Raw genomic sequence first — 24543 nt, forward strand, 5'->3', positions numbered from 1 at the left:
TGAGAATCATGAGATGTAACCATGACAGCAACTGCACGGTCAAGGTTCATGCAACAAAGCAGGTTTAATCTTGAACAATATAAGAAATATTCCTCCAAATTTGAATGAAAAATTCTAAGATATGCACATTGGGCTAGTCTTTGTTTTGTGGTCTGACGATGATGATGCATGCTGTGAGCGATGCAAAAAAAAAAAAAAAAAAAGACAAAAACAAACATTTTGGCCTGTAGTCTAAATGAGAAGAAATTTGAATGGAAATTCATTTCGGTAATATATTGAGTTTGAATCTGAAATTTAAAAAAAAAAAAAAATCAAAGGGTTCGGTTAATGCACGTGTGAAACTCATGGGGTTCCGTATCTTTAGCGAGGTTAAGAACCACTGCTATAGACAGGGGTGCACATTATTTTTTTGCCCTGGTTCTCAGAGGAGGACCTGGAGATGTGACTTGGTCCGCATTGAGCTTGAGAGCCGACCCGCCTGATGCGATAAAATTATGACAAGCTTTACTTAGAGCCAATTACCTTTAATTAATTATATAAACAATTAACGCTTGATTAACATCAACTGGCACAACAAAATTGCCATTACTTTGAAGTGAAATGTAAAGAAATAAACATAAAAGCACTAATTCAAAATAAAGGGCATTCATATGCGGCTCTCACATTAACTCCAAGCCTTTGTAAAAGTGGGATGTCCTCCTCATAAGAGCTCATTGAACGTGCATGTTTAGCTTCGTGAAATGCGAGTAAAAACACGTTTGTCAGCACATGGCGCTGTTCTTCAATAACTTTATTCCGCCACTTGTCCATAGGGCAAGTGGGGTCCTATCTGACATCGATAGTTTGCTTAACTGCCACATGCTCTGTTTTTTCGTGCTTTTCAAAGTTTGGATGGCTAAAATTCTTTGACCCGACATAAAATGCGCTGCTCTTATTAGCGACATTGGGATTCTCACGGCAAATGTTGCACCACATTTCCATGCGAGCATCATTTGCTTCTAGCCATGTTCCCTCCTGCAGCCACTTTTCAGCAAAAGTCCCTTTTTTCGGTAGCTCCGGTGATGTCTCTGTCGTCTGTCTGTCTTTTGACGGGGGTGGGGGATCACGGAAATAATTACTCAGTGGGGCCGAGAGAAAGTGATTTTCTCGTGTCCGCCGCAAATACAGTGGTCAGCCATTGGTACGCAAAAGCGTATGGAAGCTGTTGAGGGCCAGCGCGTTTGTCTATGTCCGGTCCGCATGCGCGCATGCGGACCACTTATGTGCACCCCTGGCTATAGACTAATCCGAGTAAAGATATGTATAGGTTGCCATCTAGTGGTTGGCCAAAGTTACTAGGGTGTTTGCACACCCATAGCAGCCCAGCGCCAGTCAATGTAAACAGTAACTTAAGCTGCTGTTAGCTGTGTGCTGCGGCCACCAACGTCTTTGGACAGCTTTTTTTACAGGGAGAGGAAGAGGAGCCACCACTAAGTCCATTCTGCATAATATGTGGCTAAAAGCTAGCAAACGAGGAAACAAAAGCCAATGCACTGAGAGCATCATACCTCATGGCGAAGCGCATTGCTAAAGCTAAGAAACCTTTCACGATTGGAGAAAAAGTCATTATGCTTGCGACCACGGATATTTGCCGACAGGTTTTCGGAAAGGCCGCTGCTAAAAAAAGGTTGATTCAGTGTATGGAAAGTGATATTTTCCCTGCTCTTAATATTCGTTTATAGCCTCAACGAGTTATTTTATATTTACTGTCATGTTCTGCTACAGATTGCCGGTCCATGAAAAAAAGGCCCACGTTACACTGGTCCAAAAAGGTTTGGGACCACTGCTCTAATGTGCTACTAATGTAATGAACCGTCTGTGGGCTTATACAAACTCTTTGTGAGACAAAAACAGGAGCAACCTTGTGCTCATTTGGCTCAGATGTTGACCCACAATTTTAACACTAATACTGTTCACTAATACAACAAAATTGAAATGTCATCAACAATAGGCCAATAGGAGAGCAGAATTCCATTACTAAGCGTGATGGGAAATAGTATGACCAATAGGGCAGCAGGATCTCAAGGTGTGACATTTAAAAGCAGGTAGTACATATGTATCTTTTACAGTATTGTCTAGTATTTTTGCCTCCCATAACCTGAAAGAGGCAATATTTTCCCATTTAAACGTGTCGTAACCTGACAATAATGTTTGTAGAGACCTTCGTAAATAGAGGTACCTGTATTAAACTGTATTTAAGTTAACACTAGAGAGAAAGCATTTCACTCTTGACAGGGTGAGACGTCCAATCCATTTGACCTGGGAGAGCCGGTGAATGATAGCTGCCAGCCCTCCCCAGTCAAAATGGACTGAATGTTTAGCACCGTCAACTAGAGATGTCCCGATCCGATATTTGGATCGCATTGGGCGCCAGTATGGGCAAAAAAATGCGCATCGGTATCGGATCGGAACACGGGGAAAATTACGATCCAGACTTCCGATCCAGTTTTTTTTTTTAAATCCGGTCCGGGTTTCCAGCGCACCAATTTACATAATCCATTCCAGTTTTTGCTTCGGTTTCCCTAAACCCCGGTCCGCATTTTACAGCACACCTTCAACACACTACATCTACATTACCGTCTCCCAATTTACCGAGAGACTTTATCGGTAAAAATGTCAGCTGTGTGGGATCATTTCACCTTAAAGGACGACAAAGACGAAGAGGCAGAGAGCAACATATGCCACAATAAAGTCAAGCGTAGTGGTAAAGCTGAAAGAAGTTTTAATACAACCAACCTAATCAAGCATTTAGCGAAATACCACCACAAACAATATGAGGAGTATGTTAAGAAAACCGAAGACAAAAAGAAAGGTCCTACGCTACTAACACTGGCAGAAACTTTTGCTATGCGTGACAAACTGGCACTCCACAGTCCCAAAGCCCAGGGAATAACAAGAGTAATTGCCGAAGAATTCATTCTGGATGACGAGCCATTATCTCACGTGAGTAAAGACGCACCATCCAACACGCGATTCGGCCGTGGAAGATTCGAGAACGATTCACAAACATCCAAATTCTGATTACTGAAATATGTCAAGTAAAGCGGAACTAATACACAGCGCGGTCTTCGGGACGCAATGAGAAACTGACCGCATTGCGTCCCGAAAGTAAACACAACTTGTCTTAGACCCGGCTAATGCCAATGCTCAACTCACGGCTTTAGCTCAACTCATGCCGCTGGATAAAAAAACACAAGAATACCTGACTGCTGCTGACAGCCGCTACAAACTACGTCAACGTCGTTTTACTGGAGATAATAGATATCACATGTATGTAGAACCAGATGCTACACGACAGACTCGACTGCGTTAGCAACATTGAAGTATTGAAAACCAGATGCGTTAGTAAACAGCCGCCATCTTAAAGCAGAAGACTTCCCTAGTAGGCTGTTGTGAACCTTCCAAGCGAACCTAAATAACTTTATCTAAAATACTCCTAAATCGGCAAAATCTTGAATCTTTCTTCAAAACAGTTTTAAAACTTTCACATGTCGAAAGTAGACAGAAGGGAAATTATGGAATAACGGGAGCAATTTTAACAACTTTAACAGTTGATTCGCAAAATTAAATGAATTGAATGTAGTTTAAAGCTGCTGATACAGAATGGGGACTTGAGTATTTTATTTACTGTTTTAAAATGTTAACTTGATACTGAAATAGTCGTTTATTTAAACCTGAGAGGCTTTTTATACAATTTTTTTAACTAATGCACGAAACATTAAAAGCATCTAATAGCTTGGGGGATTTGTGGGATTTTCCACTGAGGTTGTTGGTGTGTTTTGCTTTTTTAAGACTGTTTACAATATTATTTGCACGTTTTACTGACTAGCTATGCCATTTCTGTTTGTCATTTATAATGTTTTGTGTTTGTCACTGGATAAACAGGTCAGTTTCTTGTTACCAACCGTTGTGTGTTATTCAAACTCACCTAATTCAGCTGGCTAGTTGTTATCAAGAGTACTAAAACCTTTTTCAACATGAGTCTGACAACTAAGTAAGGAGGCTAAATAAACTTTAACACATGCTCAGATAGGTCGGTATCGGTATCGGATCGGAAGTGCAAAACAATATCGGTATCGGATCGGAAGTGCAAAAACCTGGATCGGGACATCCCTACCATCAACGGCAGCCAATGAGTTACAAAAAAAGTTGTATTTATTATTATTATTATTATTAAAAATTGAAAACAATTCTGAACTGCCAGCCTGTCCCAGTAAAAAAATGGATTAGAATTTAAGTCATACGTTGCCAACTTGCCATCAACGGTGATAGTTGCGTCAATGTTTACAAATACGTTTTTTTTTTCCAGGCCATAGGAAATTGAACCTCATAATACTGTGTCCATCTGGGATTTAATGCAAAATGAAAGATCTGTAGACTATAAGCGACAACGGTTTTCCAGTACCTTGCCCAGAATGTCGCGATGTCCGTGACTGGCAGCCAGGTGCAGGGGCGTATCGTCCCCGCGGTTCATGACGTTGATGCGGGCGCCTCGCATAATGAGCATATCCACCACGCTGGAGCGGCCCTCCCGGCACGCCCAGTGCAGAGGGCTGAAGCCATGGTCGTCACTGTAAAGTCAAAAATCACATATGTCAAAGCGTGTTATTTTTGACGAGTGCAATATCACTCAACTTATTGCATCACTCTCGCTGTAGTCGTCGCCGATTGAATTTTGGGAGTGACACAGTAGCACAGTAAGCCTTCTGTCAGACAGACCGATAGCGTCCTCTGGCAGATACACACCAGCTGAATGACAGAGTCAATCAAATCAGGGCGGGACAATGAAAGAGTGGCCGCAGTCCTTTTAAGGACAGCTGAGCTCCCTCTACTCTGAGTCAATATGTCTTTTTTTTTTTTTCTTTACTCCACTGTTGACTTCACTCGCCTCAGTCTCTTCTGAAGCCTCAAATTAAAGTCACACACTATTGCTTTGAGTCAGCATGCAGCACAATAACACCAGAGAGAACTGAAGGAGCATTATAAAGGAATCTCAACCCTTTGCCCCCGCCGGCTGGTGCACTGGCTTGTGGCAACACGTTCTGTGTGGCTGTGTGGAGGTCCCACACAGACCCTCTCAGTCCCACGACACAAGACTATCTGTTCATCAGGTGGGAGGGGGTCATTTCCTGTCTAACTAAAAGGCCAAACCCTAAAAAGTCATTAGTTCAAATTTATGAGAGCAAAAATCCACCGGAAGGAAGTCTGATGCTTAAGATCTTGAATCCTGACAAAATAATGCTACAGAAGAGCAAGGTGGAGATCATTTGTTGGGTGCTTTTGTTGACCCGACTGTCAAAAAAACTGCAACAGGACATCCCTGCGATCCTATGCGATACAAAGCTCACGATAACGATGATCTGACGATATGGCGCTACAACGATTATCGATACATTGGTCAGAGAATCATTCTAGGATATTCTACAAAAAACTAATAACAAGAAAAACAAGTTTCTGCTGTGAATTGGAATGAATTTATCACTAGTTGACGTCCAATCCATTTGAAGTGGGAGGGTGGCAGCGAATGAACGAATGTTCATTCGCTGCCATCCCTCCCATTTCAAACGGATTGAACGTGTATGGCCGTCAGTGGCAACCAATGCCAGGCAATGAGGTCATTTTGAGCCATTTAAGGTCATTAACTTGTTGATTTTCAGTTACTTCTTGTTGATTTTGGGGTATTTTATGACTCACTTCCTGTTTATTTTGAGTTACAGAACATGAAGTGACCTGAGAATCACAAAAATGAATAGGTAGCGACTCAAACTCAACAGCAAGTGACCTGTAAATGCCCTAAAAATCACAAAATGACTGTGAATGCTCTGGTTTCGAATGAACAGCGACAAGCATCATCAATGCGGCCTTAGTGTTAACTGAGACACTATTATGGTGGAAGATTTTGGTAGCAACTTGTTTGCTCCTTTATATTTTTTTTTAGACAGTGACACCTTTTTAAAACGATACCTCGATTCTTGGCAGGAGCATATCGATAACCTTTTGGGATACAAAGTATCTCGATATATCACCATTTCGATATTTTGTCACACCCGTAATCCCTAATCATAATACGATGTCGGGTGTCAATTCAGCCACTGTGTCAATTCAGCACGTTTGTCAAGTTTACAATGTGTTAACTGGGTGTTAATTTCTGACCGTGTGCCAATTTCGGGCTCTTGTGTCAATTTGGGCCTCGTAAGTTGGGAAGTAATGTTTTCAAACTGTTTTGTTTTTTTGTTTTTTTTTTTGTAGAAAATCCTTAAAATAAAAATTGAAGTCTAAATGTGTCATGACACCATGGGGCTTTTATGTGTATTTCCACTTGAGTAGACGTTTACAAGATATTTTCCCTTTTGAGACAGACTTCATCCACACATTTTTCCCCCCTGCTCCACCTCTGAGCCCCCCTTGGCCAACTGCGGTCATTTATTTCAGGCACTTCCACCTGCCAACGGGCCTCAGTCTGGCAGACGCAACAGCCAGAATGCATCAACGCCAGCTCTTCAAACGAGCCGGTTAAACCCAGGGAAATGAGTGTTACTCTGCAATAAAAGGATGATTCATTCCATTTTACGATAAACTAATGACCACGTAAACAAATCCCTCTGAACCACGACGCACCGATTTTTACTGACTTCCATTCATAAAAACTGTCAGATGGGAGTTAAGGCGACCACTAAATGTCCGCTTCCCTCCGCACTGACAAAGGGAGTTATATATAAAATCAGCCATCACCCTGTAAACCTCCCACCTTCCCAAACAAGGAGCCTCCACTCCGCACTGCTGGGCCTGCACAGCTACCGGTTCTAGCCTTCCAGCTAAATAAAGACAAGCGCTAAGGCTGCAACTAGAGTACTAAGCCAAAAGAAAACACAACAAAGCGAAGCTCTTTTATTTGAGACGAAACACCTCAAATATGAGACAGGATGGGTGATATTAAGCAGACTGCAATAAAATGACAGGAGCAGTCTTCAAAAAACTAGGGAAAAAAAGAATGCCGGAAAAAGGAATCGGTGGAGGAGGCGAGGGGGAGGTGATACACATTCCACACACACTTGTCTGTCTGGCTACACGACATCAACAGTGCAACACACTACGGTCGTCCCATCAAGCGGGAGCGGGGCAGCCTGCGCATTATTCCTTGTAAGGAGATTCAGCATTCCGTGATGACGCTTTCCTGGGGGTGTTACAGCAGCGTAAACAATCTAAGAAGGCGTAATGTAGTTAACTCTGAGATTTCAGATCCGGTCAAGAATGATCCCAATTTTACAGTTTCCAGATGATAAAAGCTTTTTTTTTTTTTTTTTTTTTTTTTTTTTAAATAAGCAATGCTCCAAGTTTTTTTTGGTTCATTATTGTTCAATATCTGACAAACTGCTGCTTATTATGAAGTGTGGGTTGAGATTCGAGCACTGTGTGGTGGCAGAAGAATCAAGTTTGCACTTGCAAGTAAAGCACTGGAAAAAAAAATGTCGAATGATTACATGCTTCTCATAAAAACTTACAGTGTATCACTAAAGTGAGTACACCCCTCACATTTCTGCAGATATTTAAGTATATCTTTTTATGGGACAACACTGACAAAATGACACTTTGACACAATGAAAAGTAGTCTGTGTGCAGCTTATATTAGAGAGTTCATTTATTTTCCCCTCAAAATAACTCGAAAAATAGACATCAATATCTAAACCCCTGGCAACAAAAGTGAGTACACCCCTTTGAAAAAACGTACATCCCTAAATGTCCAAATGGAGTACTGCTTGCCATTTTCCCTCCAAAATGTCATGTGACTCATTACAGGAGATCTGTTAGCATTGCTGCAGAGACTGAAGAGGGGCCGATGTCAGCCTGTTAGTGCTCAGACCATACGCCGCACTCTACATCAAATTGGTGTGCATGGCTGTCACTCCAGGAGGAAGCCTCTTCTGAAGACGGTACACAAGAAAGCCCGCAAACAGTTTGCTGAAGACATGTCAACAAAGCACATGGATTACTGGAACCGTGTCCTATGATCTGATGAGACGGGCGGGCTAGTTAATATTGACAACTTTCACTAAGGGGTGTACTCAAATATGTTGCCAGGGGTTTAGATATTAATGGCTATATTTTGAGTTATTTTTAAGGGGAAAATGAATTAACTCTATTATATAAGCTGCACACAGACTACTTTTCATTGTGTCAAAGTGTCATTTTGTCAGTGTTGTCCCATGAAGATATACTTAAATATCTGCAGAAATGTGAGGGGTGAACTCACTTTCGTGATACACTGAATATACTATATACACATATACTAGTATTTCTCATTTCTTACCTAAATATGCTATTACGCTTGATAACACACATCACTTAAAATTTAGGTGTTTTTCCCACGTGTTTCAATTGAATTTTCATTTGTGTCAAGCTATTTTTAAGTTCTAGTTAAGTTTAAGTAACGCGTTCGTTACATCTGTATTGGATTACTGTAACTCCTTACTCGCAGCTTGTCCTAAAAGTTCCCTAAAAGGTTTTCAGCTAGTCCAGAACGCTTCCAGTCGAGTTTAGAATTAAATTTAAAATCCTCCGTCTTACAATTAAGACTGTTAATGGTTTGGGGCCATCTTATATCCCAGATGCTCTGGTTCCATACCACCCCAACAGAACACTTCGATCTCAGAATGCAGGTCTACTGGTAGTTCCCAGGGTCTCTAAAAGTACAGTAGGAGCTAGAGCCTTTAGTTACCAAGCTCCTGTCTTATGGAATCAGCTTCCAGCTAATATTAAAGAGACCGACACAGTCTTTAAATTTAAGATTAGACTAAAAACATTCCTATTTGACAAAGCTTATGGTCAGGCTAGTTGAAAACGGACTAGACTCACAGTTCCGTCTAAAGCTGCCCTAGGAGCTATAATGCTGGGGGAAGTACAGCCACTGAGTCCTATCCCCTGTTTTTCACTCTACTTACCACTTTTTCTTACTTTATTTCTCTTTTCTAATTCTAATATCTAGTTGACTAGTCCTTTCATCACTACCCCCCCCCCCCCCGCCCCCTCTGGGGAGGGGCTACTTTTTCAGCCGCAGCCGCCTACCTATCCTGACCCCTTGCTTGATGGATGTCCTCGTTGCCCCCCCGTCCTTCTCATCTGGCTAGATGGACCACCTCATGTTCCCTTACTCCACTGCATCTCTACAAACTGGAACTCCTTCTGCTACTACCCATCATCAGTCCTGGTGCATCTACAGCCTGTCCGTCCTGGGAGTGGATCTCTCCTGATTGTGGTTCTCCCCAAGGTTTCTCTTTTTTCCCATGGGTTTTTTTAGTTGTTCCTTGTCGCCATAGAGGGTCTAAGGATGGGAGGATTTTAAGTTTTTGCAGTGTTCAAAATAACAAATGTGCTGCACATTAGGCACCAGTGCTACTTGGGGTTTTATCCATCAATGACTACTGAGCTAAAATTGACAGCTTTATTATGTTTTTATTTTACACACTCATCACCCTACAGCACTGTGTTTTTACAGATTAAATCCTGTATGAAAGACATGTTAGCCACGCATTGACAGTAGTCATAATTAATAGAAAGCTAGCCCTCCTCAGGGCAAGGTTAAATTTGCAAGGTACAGTAACGTTAATCCTATTTATTAGTGATACGTTAACTTAATTTTACCTTTTCCCGAGTATTGCTCCTCCGCTCTCAGAGTAAACTGGGTGCCTTCGGTGGACCTGCAGCATTGAAGACTTATGCAAGCACTGTTTTAGAGTGAATACATGAAACAGTGTTCGCTCTGGTGTCCAGCTTGAAATGCTCCCACACTTTGACATCTTCTTCTTTTCTTGGTGCCTTTCTCTTCACTTTCGTCGTTCGGCTTCTTCGTTGTTACCTCTATAATAATGCATGGTTGAAATCAAATATATCCGCCACCTCTGTGTTTTTCCTGTGATGTCAGCGTGTTGTGCCGCATTAAAAGTAGTCCGGGCAAAACGTCATACTTAGATGTGGCAAAATTAAAGGATTCCTCGAGGTGGAGAAAATTCCTCGATCAATTTTTAAAACGAGTTACTCAAATAATTCGAGTAATCCTTTCAGCTCTAGATATAAGTAATAAGCTTGTTCACAGAACAAAATATGCAGTCATAGGACAAGGTACAAGTGGACATTATTCTTCTTGACACCACTTGTTGAGGAAAAGTACAACATTCTTTCAGTTAATCTTGAAATGAGATTTTGTAATTTCAGAGAAGTAATTTCCTACCCAACCAAATAGTACAAGCTCAGTAGAAAGAGGCTTGTCTGCATGTAATTTTACACCGACACCGCAGCAAGGATGGAAAAGTGTTCTCTCACCCAAGGCGATAAATCAGCCAGAGAGAAAGGAGCTTGGCATGGTAATCAGCTAATGGAAACGCCACTACTGCCTATAAATACAAATGCACCGTCAATTGCCGCAGACGCCATTTGGCATGTCAGTGGTATTCTGTGAAAATACTGCAGTCTACACCAGTCAGTCCTGCATCTCACTCAAAGATCTCCACAATCCTCATGGCGGGCTTCCTGTGACAGCGTCACGCTTTTTGAAGGGAATTCCCAACCTATAAACATGCACTTCCACAAAAGTGGGTTCAATCACAGGCCAGGGTCTCTCAAGGGACAAACAAATAGTAATTGCTTTGAAAATGCTAATTCATTAGACAAACCACTGTGTTTTCCTATCATACTGTCATGACCTCCTTATACACAGCCTACAAAAGACAGCTTTGTTATGATGCGCTTTACCGCTAGACACAGAACTTTTCAAAGTCCAATTGCCAATTTTCAGCCTTTGGGGGTAGTAGTGCCTTTTACTGTCACCTAAATTTGTTGACTCATGTTCTGGGTAAACACAGAATGGAGAAGCAATGTCAACCCAGCAGTTTCATGAGTTATAGTACTAACTTTTCAAACACATTTTGTCACAGTTTTGCATAAAATGAACAATAGGAAACAGGGCACAATGTACACTAGATCATGCAATTTTCTGATTTCAGAGGTAGAAATCTTTGTCACGCTCTTACTAAATAATTATTTATTCCTGAGCAGTGTTGTTTTCGTCAACAAGGACTAATACGAAAATATTTCCTCGACAAACAATTTTCATTATGATGATAACGAGCTAAAAACATATATTGGGAGACTAAAATATAACAACACAAATGCCAGTTTTCGTCTGACAAAACGAGAACAAGACGAAAATGCGCCATAGTTTTCGTCGCATGTTAACAATGCGTGACTTTTTATGTGTAGTTAGCCTGCCTGGTTGTGTCACTCATGTGACGTGCTGCAATCCCCCAACCCACCTACTAGTTCGGTGTCCTCTCCGGTCTCCCCATTGCTTGTTTTGAGACACACACTGTAGTATTTGTCTTCTTATCTCGGCAAGAGAGAATATGCAATGTTGTTTTGGCCTTTAAAGGTCTGTGCTGAGTGCTAAATGTAACTCGTAGCTTTAGTTGAGCATTCACTTTAGCATTAGGCTATTGCTAATGGCGATTGTCCTCCTAAATTCTTGGACAACTTTTTTTACATACAGTTAGTGGCGTCCAGCCGGGTATAACTAATTAAAAAATATTGTAGCCTACTGTTTTCCTGCTGAGTGTGTATTATCACGTGACAGATTTGTAGATGCTACAATATTTGCTCCTCTGCCAATGTTAATTGGAAACCTTTTCTTACTTATTTATAATGTGAATCTTTTGAATTTTACAGACGAAAATATTGAGTTAACGTCCATTAAAATTAGACGAAATCTGTCTCAAGTTTTGGTCAACAAAAACTAGACGAAGGCAAACACATTTTGAAATGACTAAAATTTGACTAAGAAGTATTATCGTCCAAAAGACTAAAACTAAGATGAAAATTAAAATGGCTGCCAAAAACAACACTGCTCTTGAGTATGTTGTTTTTTTTACATGGCTTCCCGGAGTAGGAATGACAAGTCAATTAGAGGTGGGAATCTTGGTGCGCCTAACGATTCGATTACGATTCAGAGGCTACGACTCGGTTATAAATCAATTATTTATGCATCTCCCCCACCCCCCCAGCTCTTAGCTGCTTTTAACATTTTATACATTACTTACAAAAATTGTAAAAAATCTTCTAAGGCTTGAATAAACTACTATTTCAGTGACAAGTTAACAGTTGAAAACAGTAAATACTCAAGTCCTCATTCTATATCAGCAGCTTTAAAATACATTCAATGAATTTAATGTTATGAATCAACCGTTAAAGTTGTTAAAATTGCTCCCGCTATTCCATAATTTTCCTTCTGTCTACTTTCGACATGTGAAAGTTTCAAAATTGTTTCATCATTTAAAGATAGATTCAAGTCAAGATTTTGCTGATTTAGGAGTATTTTAGATCAAGTTATTTAAAGCTAATTAGGTTAGCTCGGATGGTTCGCTACAACAGCCTTCCAGAGAAGTCTACTGCTTTAAGATGGCAGCTGTTTACCAACGCCGGCGAGTCTGTCATTTCGCATCTAGTTTTCTATACATGTGCTAACGCCGCTGAGTGTCATTTCGCATCTAGTTCTTTATACATGTGCTAACGCCGCTGAGTGTCATTTCACATCTAGTTCTTTATACATGTGATATCTACCGTAGCATTATGTGGGCGTAGTTTGTAGCGGCTGTCGGCCGCAGTCAGGTATTACTGTTTTTTTATCTAGTGGCATGAGTTGAGCATGATGTTTACCCTCGGTCCGTTCCTCATTGCGTCCCGAAGACCCTGTGTTTTAGTTCCGCTTTACTTGGCATATTTCAATAATCTGAATTTGGATATTTGTGAATCGTTCTCGAATCTTCCACAGCCGAATCGCGAAGAATCTAAGAGTCGGAAATTTTTCACACCTCTAAAGTCAATCTGTCTTTTTTCCTATCATTAATGGTTGAAGACCATTAATGCTCTTTATAGACCCAACATAATTCTTGTTTTATAAAAAATACAAAACACAAAATGGGTGTACAATTTTAAGCAGCTGTTTAAGGATCTCTTTTTAAAATGTCTTAGTGAAACATCCTAGTAAGAAAAAACAGACCCTCACCCTTGATTGAGGTCGTTTTCCGTGTTGTCCAACCACAGGCGCACAGCCACCGCGTTGCCTTCTCGACACTGCGTAAAGATGTCATCCATCTCGGGACGTCCAACGTTAACCTGAGCGACACGACGCGGAGATGAAGCGACCTGTTGGAGGTTTCATCCGTCCCTCACCGGGGGCAGTGAGGGACACGATCGCAGAGCCTCGGGGGAACGTTTGTACCAACCTAAAATAGGAAAAGGATCAAAAATAAAAGTTATGCTATAATAGCCATGTAAAAATAACTGCTAATTCTGTCTATTAATTATAATAATAATCAAAGCTGTTATGATAATCAACCAAGGTTAAGCAATCCAGTATGTTAGTAATACTTTTCACAGTGAGTCAGATTGGCCTGTAAAAAACAACACTAACAGGCCACTGGATTAAGTACAGTACACTTGACACTAGACATGTTCCGATTACCGGTTTCATGGTATATTTCACGGTATGAAAACATCAAGGTTTCAAAACCGCAAAAATTTTCCTCCATACCGTCCCTAAGGAATTAAAATACTTATTATGTCCCAAAAATGCATGGAGAAATCCCTCGTTTGCAGCTGTAAGGCTAAACCCTCGCCCACCAGTTGTTGCTCAGTGTCAGTGAGTCAGCTGTGCTACACGATGGCTGGAGGAGGTGAAACTCCTGAACTTTTTCCCACATCAAAGAAAACAAAATCGCTGGTATGGGAATACTTCGGCTACAGAAAAGTTACAGCTGGCTGCGGCTTAGAGGAGGAGGGCTAACCGACATGTGAAACCTGTTTGCGGAGGGTGGCTCCCAAGGGGCCAATACTTCTGATATGATTCCGCATTTGTACAAAATGAAAGGTTAGTAAACACTGTCATGTAGGGGTGGGACAAAATATCGAAATGGTGATATATCGTGATTCTTTGTATCCCAAAAGGTTATCGATATTCTCCAGTCAAGAATCGAGATATCGTTTTAAAAAGGTGTCAATATTTGTTTTTGTTTTTTTTAAATGAACCATCAAGTTGCTACCAAAATCTTCCACCATAACAGTCTCTCAGATAACTCTGAGGCTGCCATTGACGGTACTCGACGCCCAATTCATTTAGACTGGGAACGTTCGTTCATTCAAAACCAGAGCATTCACAGTCATTCGGTCCGATTTTCGGGGCATTTACAGGTTATTTCCGGTTCAGTTTCAGTCTCTGCTTATTCATTTGGGTGATTCCCAGGTCGCGTCCTGTTCTGTAACTCAAAATAAACAGGAAGTGACCCATAATGTACCCCAAAATCAACAGGAAGTAACTGAAAATCAACAGGTAAATGACATTAAATGGCCCAAAATTACCTCATTGCCTGGCATTGGCTGCCACTGACGGCCATAGACGTTCAATCCGTTTGAAGTATAGATGGCAGCGAATGAACCCTCCCAGTTCAAATGGATTGGACGTCTACTAGTGATAAACTCATTCCAAATCACAACAGAAACTTGTTTTTTTTGCTGATTAGTTGTTTGTAGAAAATCCTACAATGATTTCCTGACCATTGTATCGATAATCGTTGTATCGCCATATCGTCAGATCATCGTTATCGTGAGCTTTATATCGCAAATCGTATCGTATCGTGAGGTACCAAGAGGGTTCCACTCCTACTGTCATGAACGTTTCCCTCGAGCACCGAGAGTTAACTCCAGCGTGTTTAGTGTGTCTAGCGGTGGTAAAACATGTGGTGATCTTTTCTCTCTGGCAGCTGTTTGTGTTGAGAAAGAATGTGTGTATAATGTAAACATGATACGAGTCATACACATGTGCTTTTTATGGAAAATAATTTAATTTTTTTGTTCTGATGGTAATAATGTTGAGCTCACCTAAAGGACCACATTTATTTTAATTTTACTTAGAATTTTTTTTTTTTTTTTTTTAACTAAACATTATACTTATGTTCCAATTTCTTAATATGGTTTGAAAAATAAAACCCCTGTTCAATGGAAAAAATGTTTTTTTAAACCCAGACTGTCAAAGTAACACATTTTAGAGCAGTACCATAATTTTCGCACTATAAGGCGCACCTGACTATCAGCCGCCACCACCAAATTTTACACAAAAACTGCATTTGTTCATAGATAAGCCGCACTGGACTATAAGCTGCAGTTGTGCTCACTGGATTGGTTTGACAGTAGGCCTGAACGATATTGGAAAAAACTATTGCTGCGATATTTTTGGGGTTTGCGATATATTGCGATATTATATTGCGATATTTAAAAAAAATGTACATATATTTTTTTCAAGAAATTATCACAAGATGACTTAAATAGCTGTTTGGAAAGACTAGATGACTCACCATCACCACAGTGTACAGTCATCCCTTGTTTTTCGCGGTTAAAGGGGACCAGAACCCGCCGCGATAAGTGAAAAACCGCAAAGTAGCGCACCTCCCCCATTTTTTTTGTTGTTGTTGTTGTTGTTGTTGTTGTTGTGTTTTTTGTGCCCAATGTATTTATTCAGATTTAGCATTGAAAAGAGATACATATAAGACATGTTTTTTTCTCACTTTTCCCCCCAAAGTGATTTTAAAAATGTATATAAATAAATGGTTTTTAAGCACTTCAAATGTCATAATTATGATAAGTTTTAAACATAATTGTCCAACCAAATCATTTTTGAACAACAATAAAGTACTGTAGCAGATAAATGCTTGGCTTTATTAAATGCTCCTGTTTATCTACTTTAGCTGTGACCATTGAAGTGACATGTAGAAATTTCAAACTCCTCATGATCACTTCTGGCATTTAAATGTCTCCAACGTCCCTACAATACACACATTCATTGCAGCGCGGCTTCTTTGCAACTGTTTAACAAGTTAAACGATGATTGACAGATGCCCGTGTGAAGTCTGCTTCTTTGGCCAGATCAAAGCCATCGTTGTGCTGCAGTGACTGAGAGGATCAAAAGGCTGGGAGAGGGAGGGTAGGAGGCTGTGCGCAGACCAGAAAGTGAGGCGTATGTGGATCAAAAAAAAAAAAAAGAAAAACTATCGCACGTGCTTGCGATGGGACTATTGCGCACACGCACATCGCAATGGCGATGTTTAAACAATATATCGTTCAGGCTTATTTGACAGCGTCATTATATGACTGTCATAAGCTCAAATGAACCACCATGAAGCTTTGAACCAGTTGGCTGCAAAGCTTCAAGAAGCTTCATTTGGCCATCACTGCTCCCTTGGGGGAGAGAGTCAACCTCTGCTGTCAACACTGTTGTTGTCCAACATGCCTCCTAACATGCATTGCAGCGCTACTGATGTAAATAACAATCAAAATTCATGTTCTGTGCTAATTATTTCTTCAGTTACTGTTCCAGTTGTTTTATTAATTGGAAGTTATGGTATTTGGTAACACTTTATTTGACAGCTGCGTCATAAGACCGTCATAATTAAGACATGACACTGTTATGAGCATTAATGTATGTTTATAACAGATGTTATTTAGTGTTATCAGGCAAATTATGTCACTTTACATAATTTGCCGGATGACACTTAGTGACATCTGTCATAAGCGTTCAGTAATGCCCATGTTAGTGTCATGTCATAATTATGACGGTCTTATGACGCCGCTGTCAAATAATGTGTTATCTATTAACCCAAATAAATCAACAAATAAGCCGCACTGGACTATAAGCCGCAGGATTCAAAATGAAGGGAAAAAGTAGCGGTTTACAGTCCGAATATTACGGTAATTGCAATACCGTGAGACCGTGATATTTTGGCTTAATGTTATCATACCGTCAGAATACCATACCGACACATGTTGACTTGCCAGCCAATCTAAATGTCTTCTCAAAATATGGTGATTAATTTGTTGCACTTTATGTACACTCATTGCATGCCCCAAAAAATACATAAGACAATTTCGATCACTAATATAAGTACTGTACAAGAAAATATTTATTAAGTGTTGGTTGGCCATTTAAAGGAAATTTGCAAACAAAACCTGCAAATATTTACACGTCCCTTCTTCTTCAAGGGGAGGAACGGTGTTGTTTGTCTGCAACACTAAAGTTTCTCAATTTGGATTTAAAAGTTTAATTCAAGGAAATAATATAATATATCATGTAAATATCAAGTACAGCTTGCGTGGAAGGCACAACTGTGCCAAAAGCGCATCGATGATTCATTTGGGTTGAACATTTAAATAATTCGAGCTCCTGGACTGGAAAAAGTGTAACATTAGTCAAGAGATCGTAAAAACATAAGCACCCAAATGAGCTCATATCCTCGGAGTATTTCATACAATGACCAAGTTCAATGACCATTTATGTCTGGATAGCAACGCCTGCTACCGAACCTTCGCGCTTAACCACGAGAAAAAACAACTTTGTTAAGTTCCATTTAACTCCAGGACAAAACACGCAGCTCTTGTCCAAGTAATCAAGCCGTGTCAAAACCAAAGACATATAAAGAGGAAGCAGTAAGAAATAGACATTTCAGCTTTTAGCCTCTCAAGCTAACCTACATTCTTGACGGTCCGTTCCTCTCATTGAGTTGAATAAGCGCGACTAAAAACGGCGCCCTTTCACGATTAAACAAACACGACGGGCGAATAAATGTCACGAAAAAAGTTAAGGCGATTACTTACCAGATGGAATGGCGTGAAAGAGACGTAGACGGGCCTCGGGAGAGGTCTTTGCGGGGTTCTTTTGCGTCTCGGTGGATTGAACCGTGACTCTTTGCCGACTGCCTCTGCCTGCCTACGTCCACACCCTCACGTAACGTAAGGACGTGGTACATCAGCCGGAGGAAGTGTGACGCCGCCTCTAGCCTATACGGAGTACTGCACATCAAATAATACACCCTGGGGGCACGGATTCTAGATTGATACTAAGTGTAGATCAGGGATCCGCAAATACGTATCTCGAAGGTCCACAATTGTTTTTCTCATACAAGCATGGGTCCATTCATTCATGTCGGTGAAGTACAAGGCAGGTCGAAAGTGGTAAAGGTTGTTTTAGTTTGACCAAACAAAAATACAATGCACATTGTGGTTAAATCCAAAATAAATTGACAAAACATTTTCTTGACTTAAAATAAAAATACAAACAAAAAAAAAAAAAAACCAACATGCAAGTACAATGTTTTTGGAGAAAACTTCTCAAAAGAGCTGTGCTGTTTAACATAATGGCTTTTCACATTTTCACTTTTTATCAGAGCAACTGACTTTAAGCATATTAAGCACATACTGTAGGTTTGGTACTTGCAGGTGGTAAAATGGGCGCATATTTGTCAGTCCATTTCTCATTGAAACAGCGATTTTCGTTGTCCACTTTTCTTCTCTTGGTCAACTTAGAGCATGGCATTTTTTTTTTAGATTCGGTGTTCTACTGGTGGCATGTAAACAAACAGATTGCAAAGTGCCGGTTGCGACTCGTGTTTCACACTGCTGCGGTCCGTCCACTCTAGCTAGCAGCATGCAGGCTCTCTCGGCCAATCAGCGCAGAGTTGTCATAGCGATGACAACAGAAGTGGAAACATGGAAGATATATGACTAAAAATGAAACAGAATTTAGCAATAGAATAGTAGTGCATAGCGATAGACCGGCGATTCATACAAATAATATGTGTTTTAAAAAGTTTTGGGTTTTTTTTTTTCCCGTTTTTGTTGTTGTTGTTGTTGTTGTTGTTGTTGTTGTTGTTGTTAAATGCCATTTTCTATGGGTCCACTGAGAGGTCTGCCGTGGTCCGGCCCTTGACTGCGGCCCGCAAATTGAGGACCCTGGCTGTAGATAAATTAGGTGGGAAATTTTTATTTAAATGAACTCTCAGTTTTAGAAATGTTGGATACACTTTGTATAGTGTGAATCCCGAAGAATTTTTTTTTTTTTTTTTTTTTTTAAACATGTAGACACATTGTTTAGTTGTTGTTTTTTTGTTTTTTGTTTTTTGTTTTTTACAACTTTAACATATGACGACCAATCACTATTCAACACACATACACAAATCGGCCGCTCAAAAAATGGTGTCCAATTTTTTTTTCACCTCTCTTGTTTAGTTTCTTCCGAAAGTGTTGTACTTTGAAATATTTCATTTTTTTCCCACTAACGTCTAAGATTAAGGTAATTAACTGCATTCTTAGAAATGTTTTTCCCTCAACATCCAGCTTGAATCATAGCCGCGTTGATGCTACTAGTTATAAACCAAACCGTTTGTAAATTCGTCATGAAATCAGTGAGTTTAGAGTATTTTAATCGAGTAATAAACTCACATTACGACCGCTACGAACCCACCTAATTACAGTACAGTGTTCTGACGTAAGATGGCCGTTAGTTACGTACGCCGCCGAATCTATCATTATTGCATCTATTCTTATTTATGTGATATCTATGGTTCCTGTGAAGCATTACACATACGTCATCAACCTGCGCCGTGGACCCACGCGCATACAAATAAAGCGACGAACGTGGTCGATAAAGGTTGGTCAAAATTACGATTTGGAAAATATTTTCGTGCTTAAAATAGCCAAATGAAATAAAGATATTCGGAATTACCGCTGACATTCTTATCACCCGTCCAGTCGTTTCGACGCCGTAGTTTGGTAAGTTAAATTTACTCTGATTTTGCCCGACTGTTGTGTTATTTTTAAACATCTGCTTCTACAATGTACAGTTTACTGGAACTTAGAAGATGTTTAATGAGGACGACGACTGGAATGACGCTGCCGAAGTCCTCAGCCAAAGTGTTGAGAAAAAGAAGCCAAACAGCGCCAAGGTAAAGGTATGTACTGTACGATACTTAATTGTCATTACTTGCAATGCAAAATACTGTGTGCAGACTTGTAGTCTACACGACTATTGCATGTTTAGGTAGGATCAAGTAGAGCGATAGTCAGCATATGTTTTAACAAATATACACAGTGGTTGAGCCATAAACTACAGTACAATGCCTAGGAGGGAGTGGGCCAGGTCGTATTTATGAGAGGTGATGCTTAGCAGTACTATCAGTAGCAATATAATGTAATTTTAGCCTCCTAATGGTGGCTATTTAGGGTGATGTGTTGTATTATTTTACACAATTAGGCTTGTCTTAAAAGATGCCATAATGACAGCATTTTTTCATGCCGTTTAGTCCAAAAATGTGGGAAAGAAGAGCCTCCTGCGGACGCTGCAGACATTAGGATCAATACCAGACTGGAAGAACGAAGACCAGCGTCAGATTGACAGTGACAGTGACACCGCAGTCGCCATGCAACACACCAAGAAGAAGAAAAAGAAATCCAGAAAAAAGCGGACAAAAAAAGGGACAACCACAGCAGGAGTTCAGAGCAACAACGTGGATGTCAAGAAGGAGCAAAAAGTGACCAAGAAGAAGAAAGTGGAAAAGAAAATTGGTGAGTGTCGGATTTTTGTGTTTTGAAATGAAGCGTGCCACTCCTTTTAGGCTGTTGATGGAAAAGCATTTGGTTTTGACATCACAAGATGAAAACAAGAGGGTACAATTTTATCAATTCATCAAATATTTTGCAACAGAAGTAAAATGGGTTAAAGATAAGCTGAAGTTTTTCATCTTTTCATGTCAAACCCAAATATTTTAGTATATAGCTAAAGTAAAGAGGAGTACTATGCACATACATTATCATTAATGGAGAAACAAATGTCATCTCGAAGGTGTTCCAAATGATAAACATGCACCTGCAGAAGCTGTGGTGGGAAAAGAAACCCCACCGAAACCAGCCGGCGATGCCCCGAAACTGAGCCGACAGCAGTGGAAAAACAAAATGAAGAGCAAGAGGAAATGCAAAAACAAATTCCGCCAGGACAAACTTGAAAACAAAGTCGAAAAGGCCGGTGAACTTCTCCCGTCAACGTGTTCCATCCCCAACGGAGGCGGACCGGTGGAAGTGCGGCATGAGAAAAAAATGCCACAGAAAAGGAAAAAGACTGTTGACGATCAATCACCGTTACCATTAAAAACAGCCAAGAAGGAAGGGGAACAAACACTCAACGGTTTGAAACATGGAGGAGACAATTCCCGCGCAAATCGACTAAAAGGCGAGCTGTGCAAAGCCGAGAAGCTGAAACGAGACCGTCTCCGGAAGCTTCTCCAGCAAGTGAGTCCCGAGGAGCCTGAAGAGGAGGTGCAGTCTGTTCCAGAAGAGAACGAAGAAGTGAAAGAAGACCGTTCGACCTTGTTGCGTTTACGCATGGAGCAGCGTCTGGAGTCTGCTCGCTTCCGCTACATCAACGAGCTCCTTTACAGCAGCACCAGCGGCGAGGCCAAGCGCATGTTCAAGCAGGACCCGCAGGCCTTCCAGATCTACCACAAAGGCTACACGGCGCAGGTGAGCCGTTGGCCCACCAACCCCGTGGATGCCATCATATCCTACATTAAAAATAAGTAAGACTCTTAGACCAAAGTATAATTCCTTCTCAGAAAAATCTGTTGCTAAAAGTGGTATTACTGGATGGTTTCAGACCTGCCTCACTGGTGGTGGCCGATTTTGGCTGCGGCGACTGTAAGATAGCACGTAGCGTCAAAAACAAAGTACACAGCTTCGACCTGGTGGCGACCTGCGACCTGGTGACTGTTTGTGACATGGCCAAGGTGACCGACTATGCTGTGTTCCGTCTACATTAACCCTTTCGTGCACAAAATGAAAGATGCTTCAATGGCACTGAAACATGAGCATCCGCAGCCACGCTTCCCAGTTTAAATGAACATGTGTCGTTGCCACAGGTCCCGCTAGAGGACAGGTCAGTAAGCATCGCCGTCTTCTGCCTCTCCCTCATGGGAACCAACCTGGCAGAGTTCCTCGCCGAGGCCAACCGTGTGTTGAAACGAGGGTAAATCATGCGAAAATTGTTCGTGTAAACCGGTATTCGGGTGTGTAACTGCATCTTATCGTGTTTAGCGGCGTATTGAAAATTGCCGAGGTGGCAAGCCGATTCGAAAACGTGCGGAATTTCATTAACGCACTGGCCAGACTGGGATTTAAGATGGTGTCAAAGGTAAGAGATGCACACACACAAGACACTTGATTAGATATCAAAGGCCATGTGTAATTATTTTTTTCCCTTTTAAAACTCATGAGCTGCCACTGACAGTAATAAATAGACGTCCAATCCATATGAACTGATAGGGAGCCCTTCCAGTTCGATTGGATTTGATGTCCCAGTCAATGGCTCTAAAACTTGATCAATCACTCCCAGCCCTGTCTTACATCATAATTAGGGCTGTCAAACGATTAAAATTTTTAATCGAGTTAATCACAGCTTAAAAAATAATTAATCGTAATTAATCGCAATTCAAACAATCTATAAAATATGCCATATTTTTCTGTAAATTATTGTTGGAATGGAAAGACACAAGACGGATATATTCATTCAGCATACTGTACATGAGTACTGTATTTGTTTATTATAACAATAAATCATTAAGATTGCATTAACATTATTAACATTCTGTTAAAGCGATCCATGGATAGAAAGACTTGTAGTTCTTAAAAGATAAATGTTAGTACAAGTCTGTCTACACACCAACAAGCTGTTTGGGAGGCATGCACGGAGAAAACCTTTCCTCACAATCATAAACGCAAGCGTCTGGAGATCGCCAAGTGGTATTGGGGCTTCAACTGGGACCGTGTGCTTTGGTCAGATGAGACCAAGATTGAGCTTTTTGGCAACAAACACTCTAAGTGGGTCTGGCGTGCCACGAAAGATGTGCATGCTGAAAAGCACCTCATACCCACTGTGAAGTATGGGGGTGGGTCAGTGATGCTGTGGGGCTGTTTCGCTTCCAAAGGCCCTGGGAGCCTTGTTAGGGTGCATGGCATCATGAATGCTTTGAAATACCAGGACATTTTAAATCAAAATCTGTTGCCCTCTGCCCGAAAGCTGAAGATGGGTCGTCACTGGGTCTTTCAGCAAGACAATGACCCTAAACATATGGCCAAATCTACACAGAAATGGTTCACCAAACAAAAAATCAAGCTCCTCCCATAGCCATCTCAGCCCCAGACCTCAACCCCATTGAAAACCTGTGGGGTGAGCTGAAGAGGAGAGTACAGAGGAGAGGACCCAGGTCTCTGGATGATTTAGAGAGATTCTGCAAAGAGGAATGGCTGAAGATCCCTCTTTCTGTCTTTTCCCATCTTGTGAAACAGTATAGGAGAAGATTAGGTGCTGTTTTGTTGGCAAAAGGGGGTTGTACAAAGTATTAACACCAGGGGTGCTAATAATTGTGACACACATTATTTGATGTCAAATAATTATTTCTTGATGTGGAATTTTTCCCCCACTGAATAAATGCACTTGTATTGAAGGTTGGATTTTTCTCTTTTTTTCCATTAAGGTCCCATATTATTTAGGGGAAAAAAATTAGAAGCTAAAAAACACATAATTATTATAAATCCAATTATTATGGAGGGCACTGTACTAGTATATTTACATTAATGAAACCACGTCACACTACGCACAATGTAAACGTATTTTTAACCAATTCTACATATATTATTTACAATAAAAGAACAAATTAATTATGAATATATTTTAACGTAAACTTAAATGTTATTTTCATCACATTTAGTTTTTTTAATTGGAGTCCATTAATGAGCAAATTCACGAGTCAGTAAATGATCTAAACCCTTGCTGTTGCATCATTTCTTTCAGGATACAGACAACACTCATTTTTTCTCTTTCGAATTCATGAAGACGGGCGACGCGCCAGCAAACGTGAAAAAGTTCGGCTTGCAACTAAAGGCCTGCTTGTACAAGAAGAGATGAGGAATCAAAGATATGCATGTGTTTCTGGCAACATTTGCTCAATTTGTAGAGGAAATTTCAAAAGTATTGAATGGATTGTTCGTTGTTAAAATATATATGCATTTATTATCAAGAGTCTACTTTGATTTATTGTACTGTATTTGGCAGTACAGATATTTTATTACTGTACTTGACTATATCTTCCACAAGGGGGCGTTCTAACACAAACTTGCTTTAGCTTGGAGAAATGCAATTAACATTACGTTAGGTCAGGATAAGAAGGCCCAGGTTTGAGTTAAGTTCAGCCAAAGTTAGTTTGGCTTTAAAATGACATATTTGGATGCTACTCGTGAGCAGAAATTCAATCTGCCGCTAGCCTGAGACTATAAAGAGGTACATCTTTTGTTCATTTTCCTGTTGGAAACGGCACGAGTGAGTCACTATATGCGGGATATCAGCGAGACGCCTAACGGTTTACGCCGAGCACAACTTTCCACACGGAAACGCCACATCACTGTGCTGGGCTGATCAGGAGCACATTTGTGGGTCTCGCATTACAATGGCCACTTGAGCAAGGAAAGCAGAATATGAAACTCAAATTCCCTGACAGGTTAGCGTACTTGAACTTCACATTGGGGGGATTGAACTTTTTACCACCCGCAAGACACGTGACATCATATGGAGGTCAATTCAGGCTGGTG

General features: G+C 40.7%; 2 protein-coding genes across 4 annotated transcripts in view; one reads left to right on the forward strand and one right to left on the reverse strand.

Annotated features, from left to right (window-relative positions):
- Positions 1-17855, reverse strand: part of LOC130911195 (integrin-linked protein kinase) — a 34255-nt gene extending 16400 nt beyond the window's left edge. Inside the window, exons 1-3 of the mRNA XM_057829001.1 lie at positions 17728-17855; positions 13091-13310; positions 4445-4610 (exon numbers count right to left, since the gene is read on the reverse strand). Coding sequence (XP_057684984.1) covers positions 4445-4610; positions 13091-13179 — 255 coding nt within the window. The 5' untranslated portion in view covers positions 13180-13310; positions 17728-17855. The remainder of the gene's footprint in view (positions 1-4444; positions 4611-13090; positions 13311-17727) is intronic.
- A 1664-nt stretch (positions 17856-19519) lies between these two features.
- Positions 19520-23977, forward strand: LOC130911194 (ribosomal RNA-processing protein 8-like). Of its 3 annotated transcripts, none has more exons than XM_057828997.1 (8): positions 19520-19680; positions 19752-19859; positions 20211-20472; positions 20750-21479; positions 21557-21686; positions 21819-21925; positions 21994-22090; positions 23750-23977. In XM_057828997.1, exons 2-8 carry the CDS (start codon positions 19770-19772, stop codon positions 23861-23863), a joined length of 1530 nt encoding a protein of 509 aa, XP_057684980.1. In that variant the 5' UTR covers positions 19520-19680; positions 19752-19769; the 3' UTR covers positions 23864-23977. The 3 variants fall into 3 exon arrangements, with proteins under 3 accessions (XP_057684980.1, XP_057684982.1, XP_057684981.1); XM_057828999.1 differs by having other exon boundaries at positions 20780-21479; XM_057828998.1 differs by having other exon boundaries at positions 19752-19853.
- Positions 23978-24543: the final 566 nt, after the last annotated feature.

The sequence above is a fragment of the Corythoichthys intestinalis genome, unplaced genomic scaffold (genome assembly GCF_030265065.1).
Source record: "Corythoichthys intestinalis isolate RoL2023-P3 unplaced genomic scaffold, ASM3026506v1 HiC_scaffold_23, whole genome shotgun sequence".
Classification (NCBI taxonomy): Eukaryota; Metazoa; Chordata; class Actinopteri; order Syngnathiformes; family Syngnathidae; genus Corythoichthys; species Corythoichthys intestinalis.

Coding starts and splice junctions, on each gene's coding strand:
- LOC130911194 (XM_057828997.1), top strand. CDS start 19,770: ATGTTTAATGAGGACGACGACTGGAATGACGCTGCCGAAGTCCTCAGC. Junction 20,473..20,749: donor GAAAGTGGAAAAGAAAATTG/GTGAGTGTCGGA, acceptor GTCATCTCGAAG/GTGTTCCAAATGATAAACAT. Junction 22,091..23,749: donor GATTTAAGATGGTGTCAAAG/GTAAGAGATGCA, acceptor CATTTCTTTCAG/GATACAGACAACACTCATTT.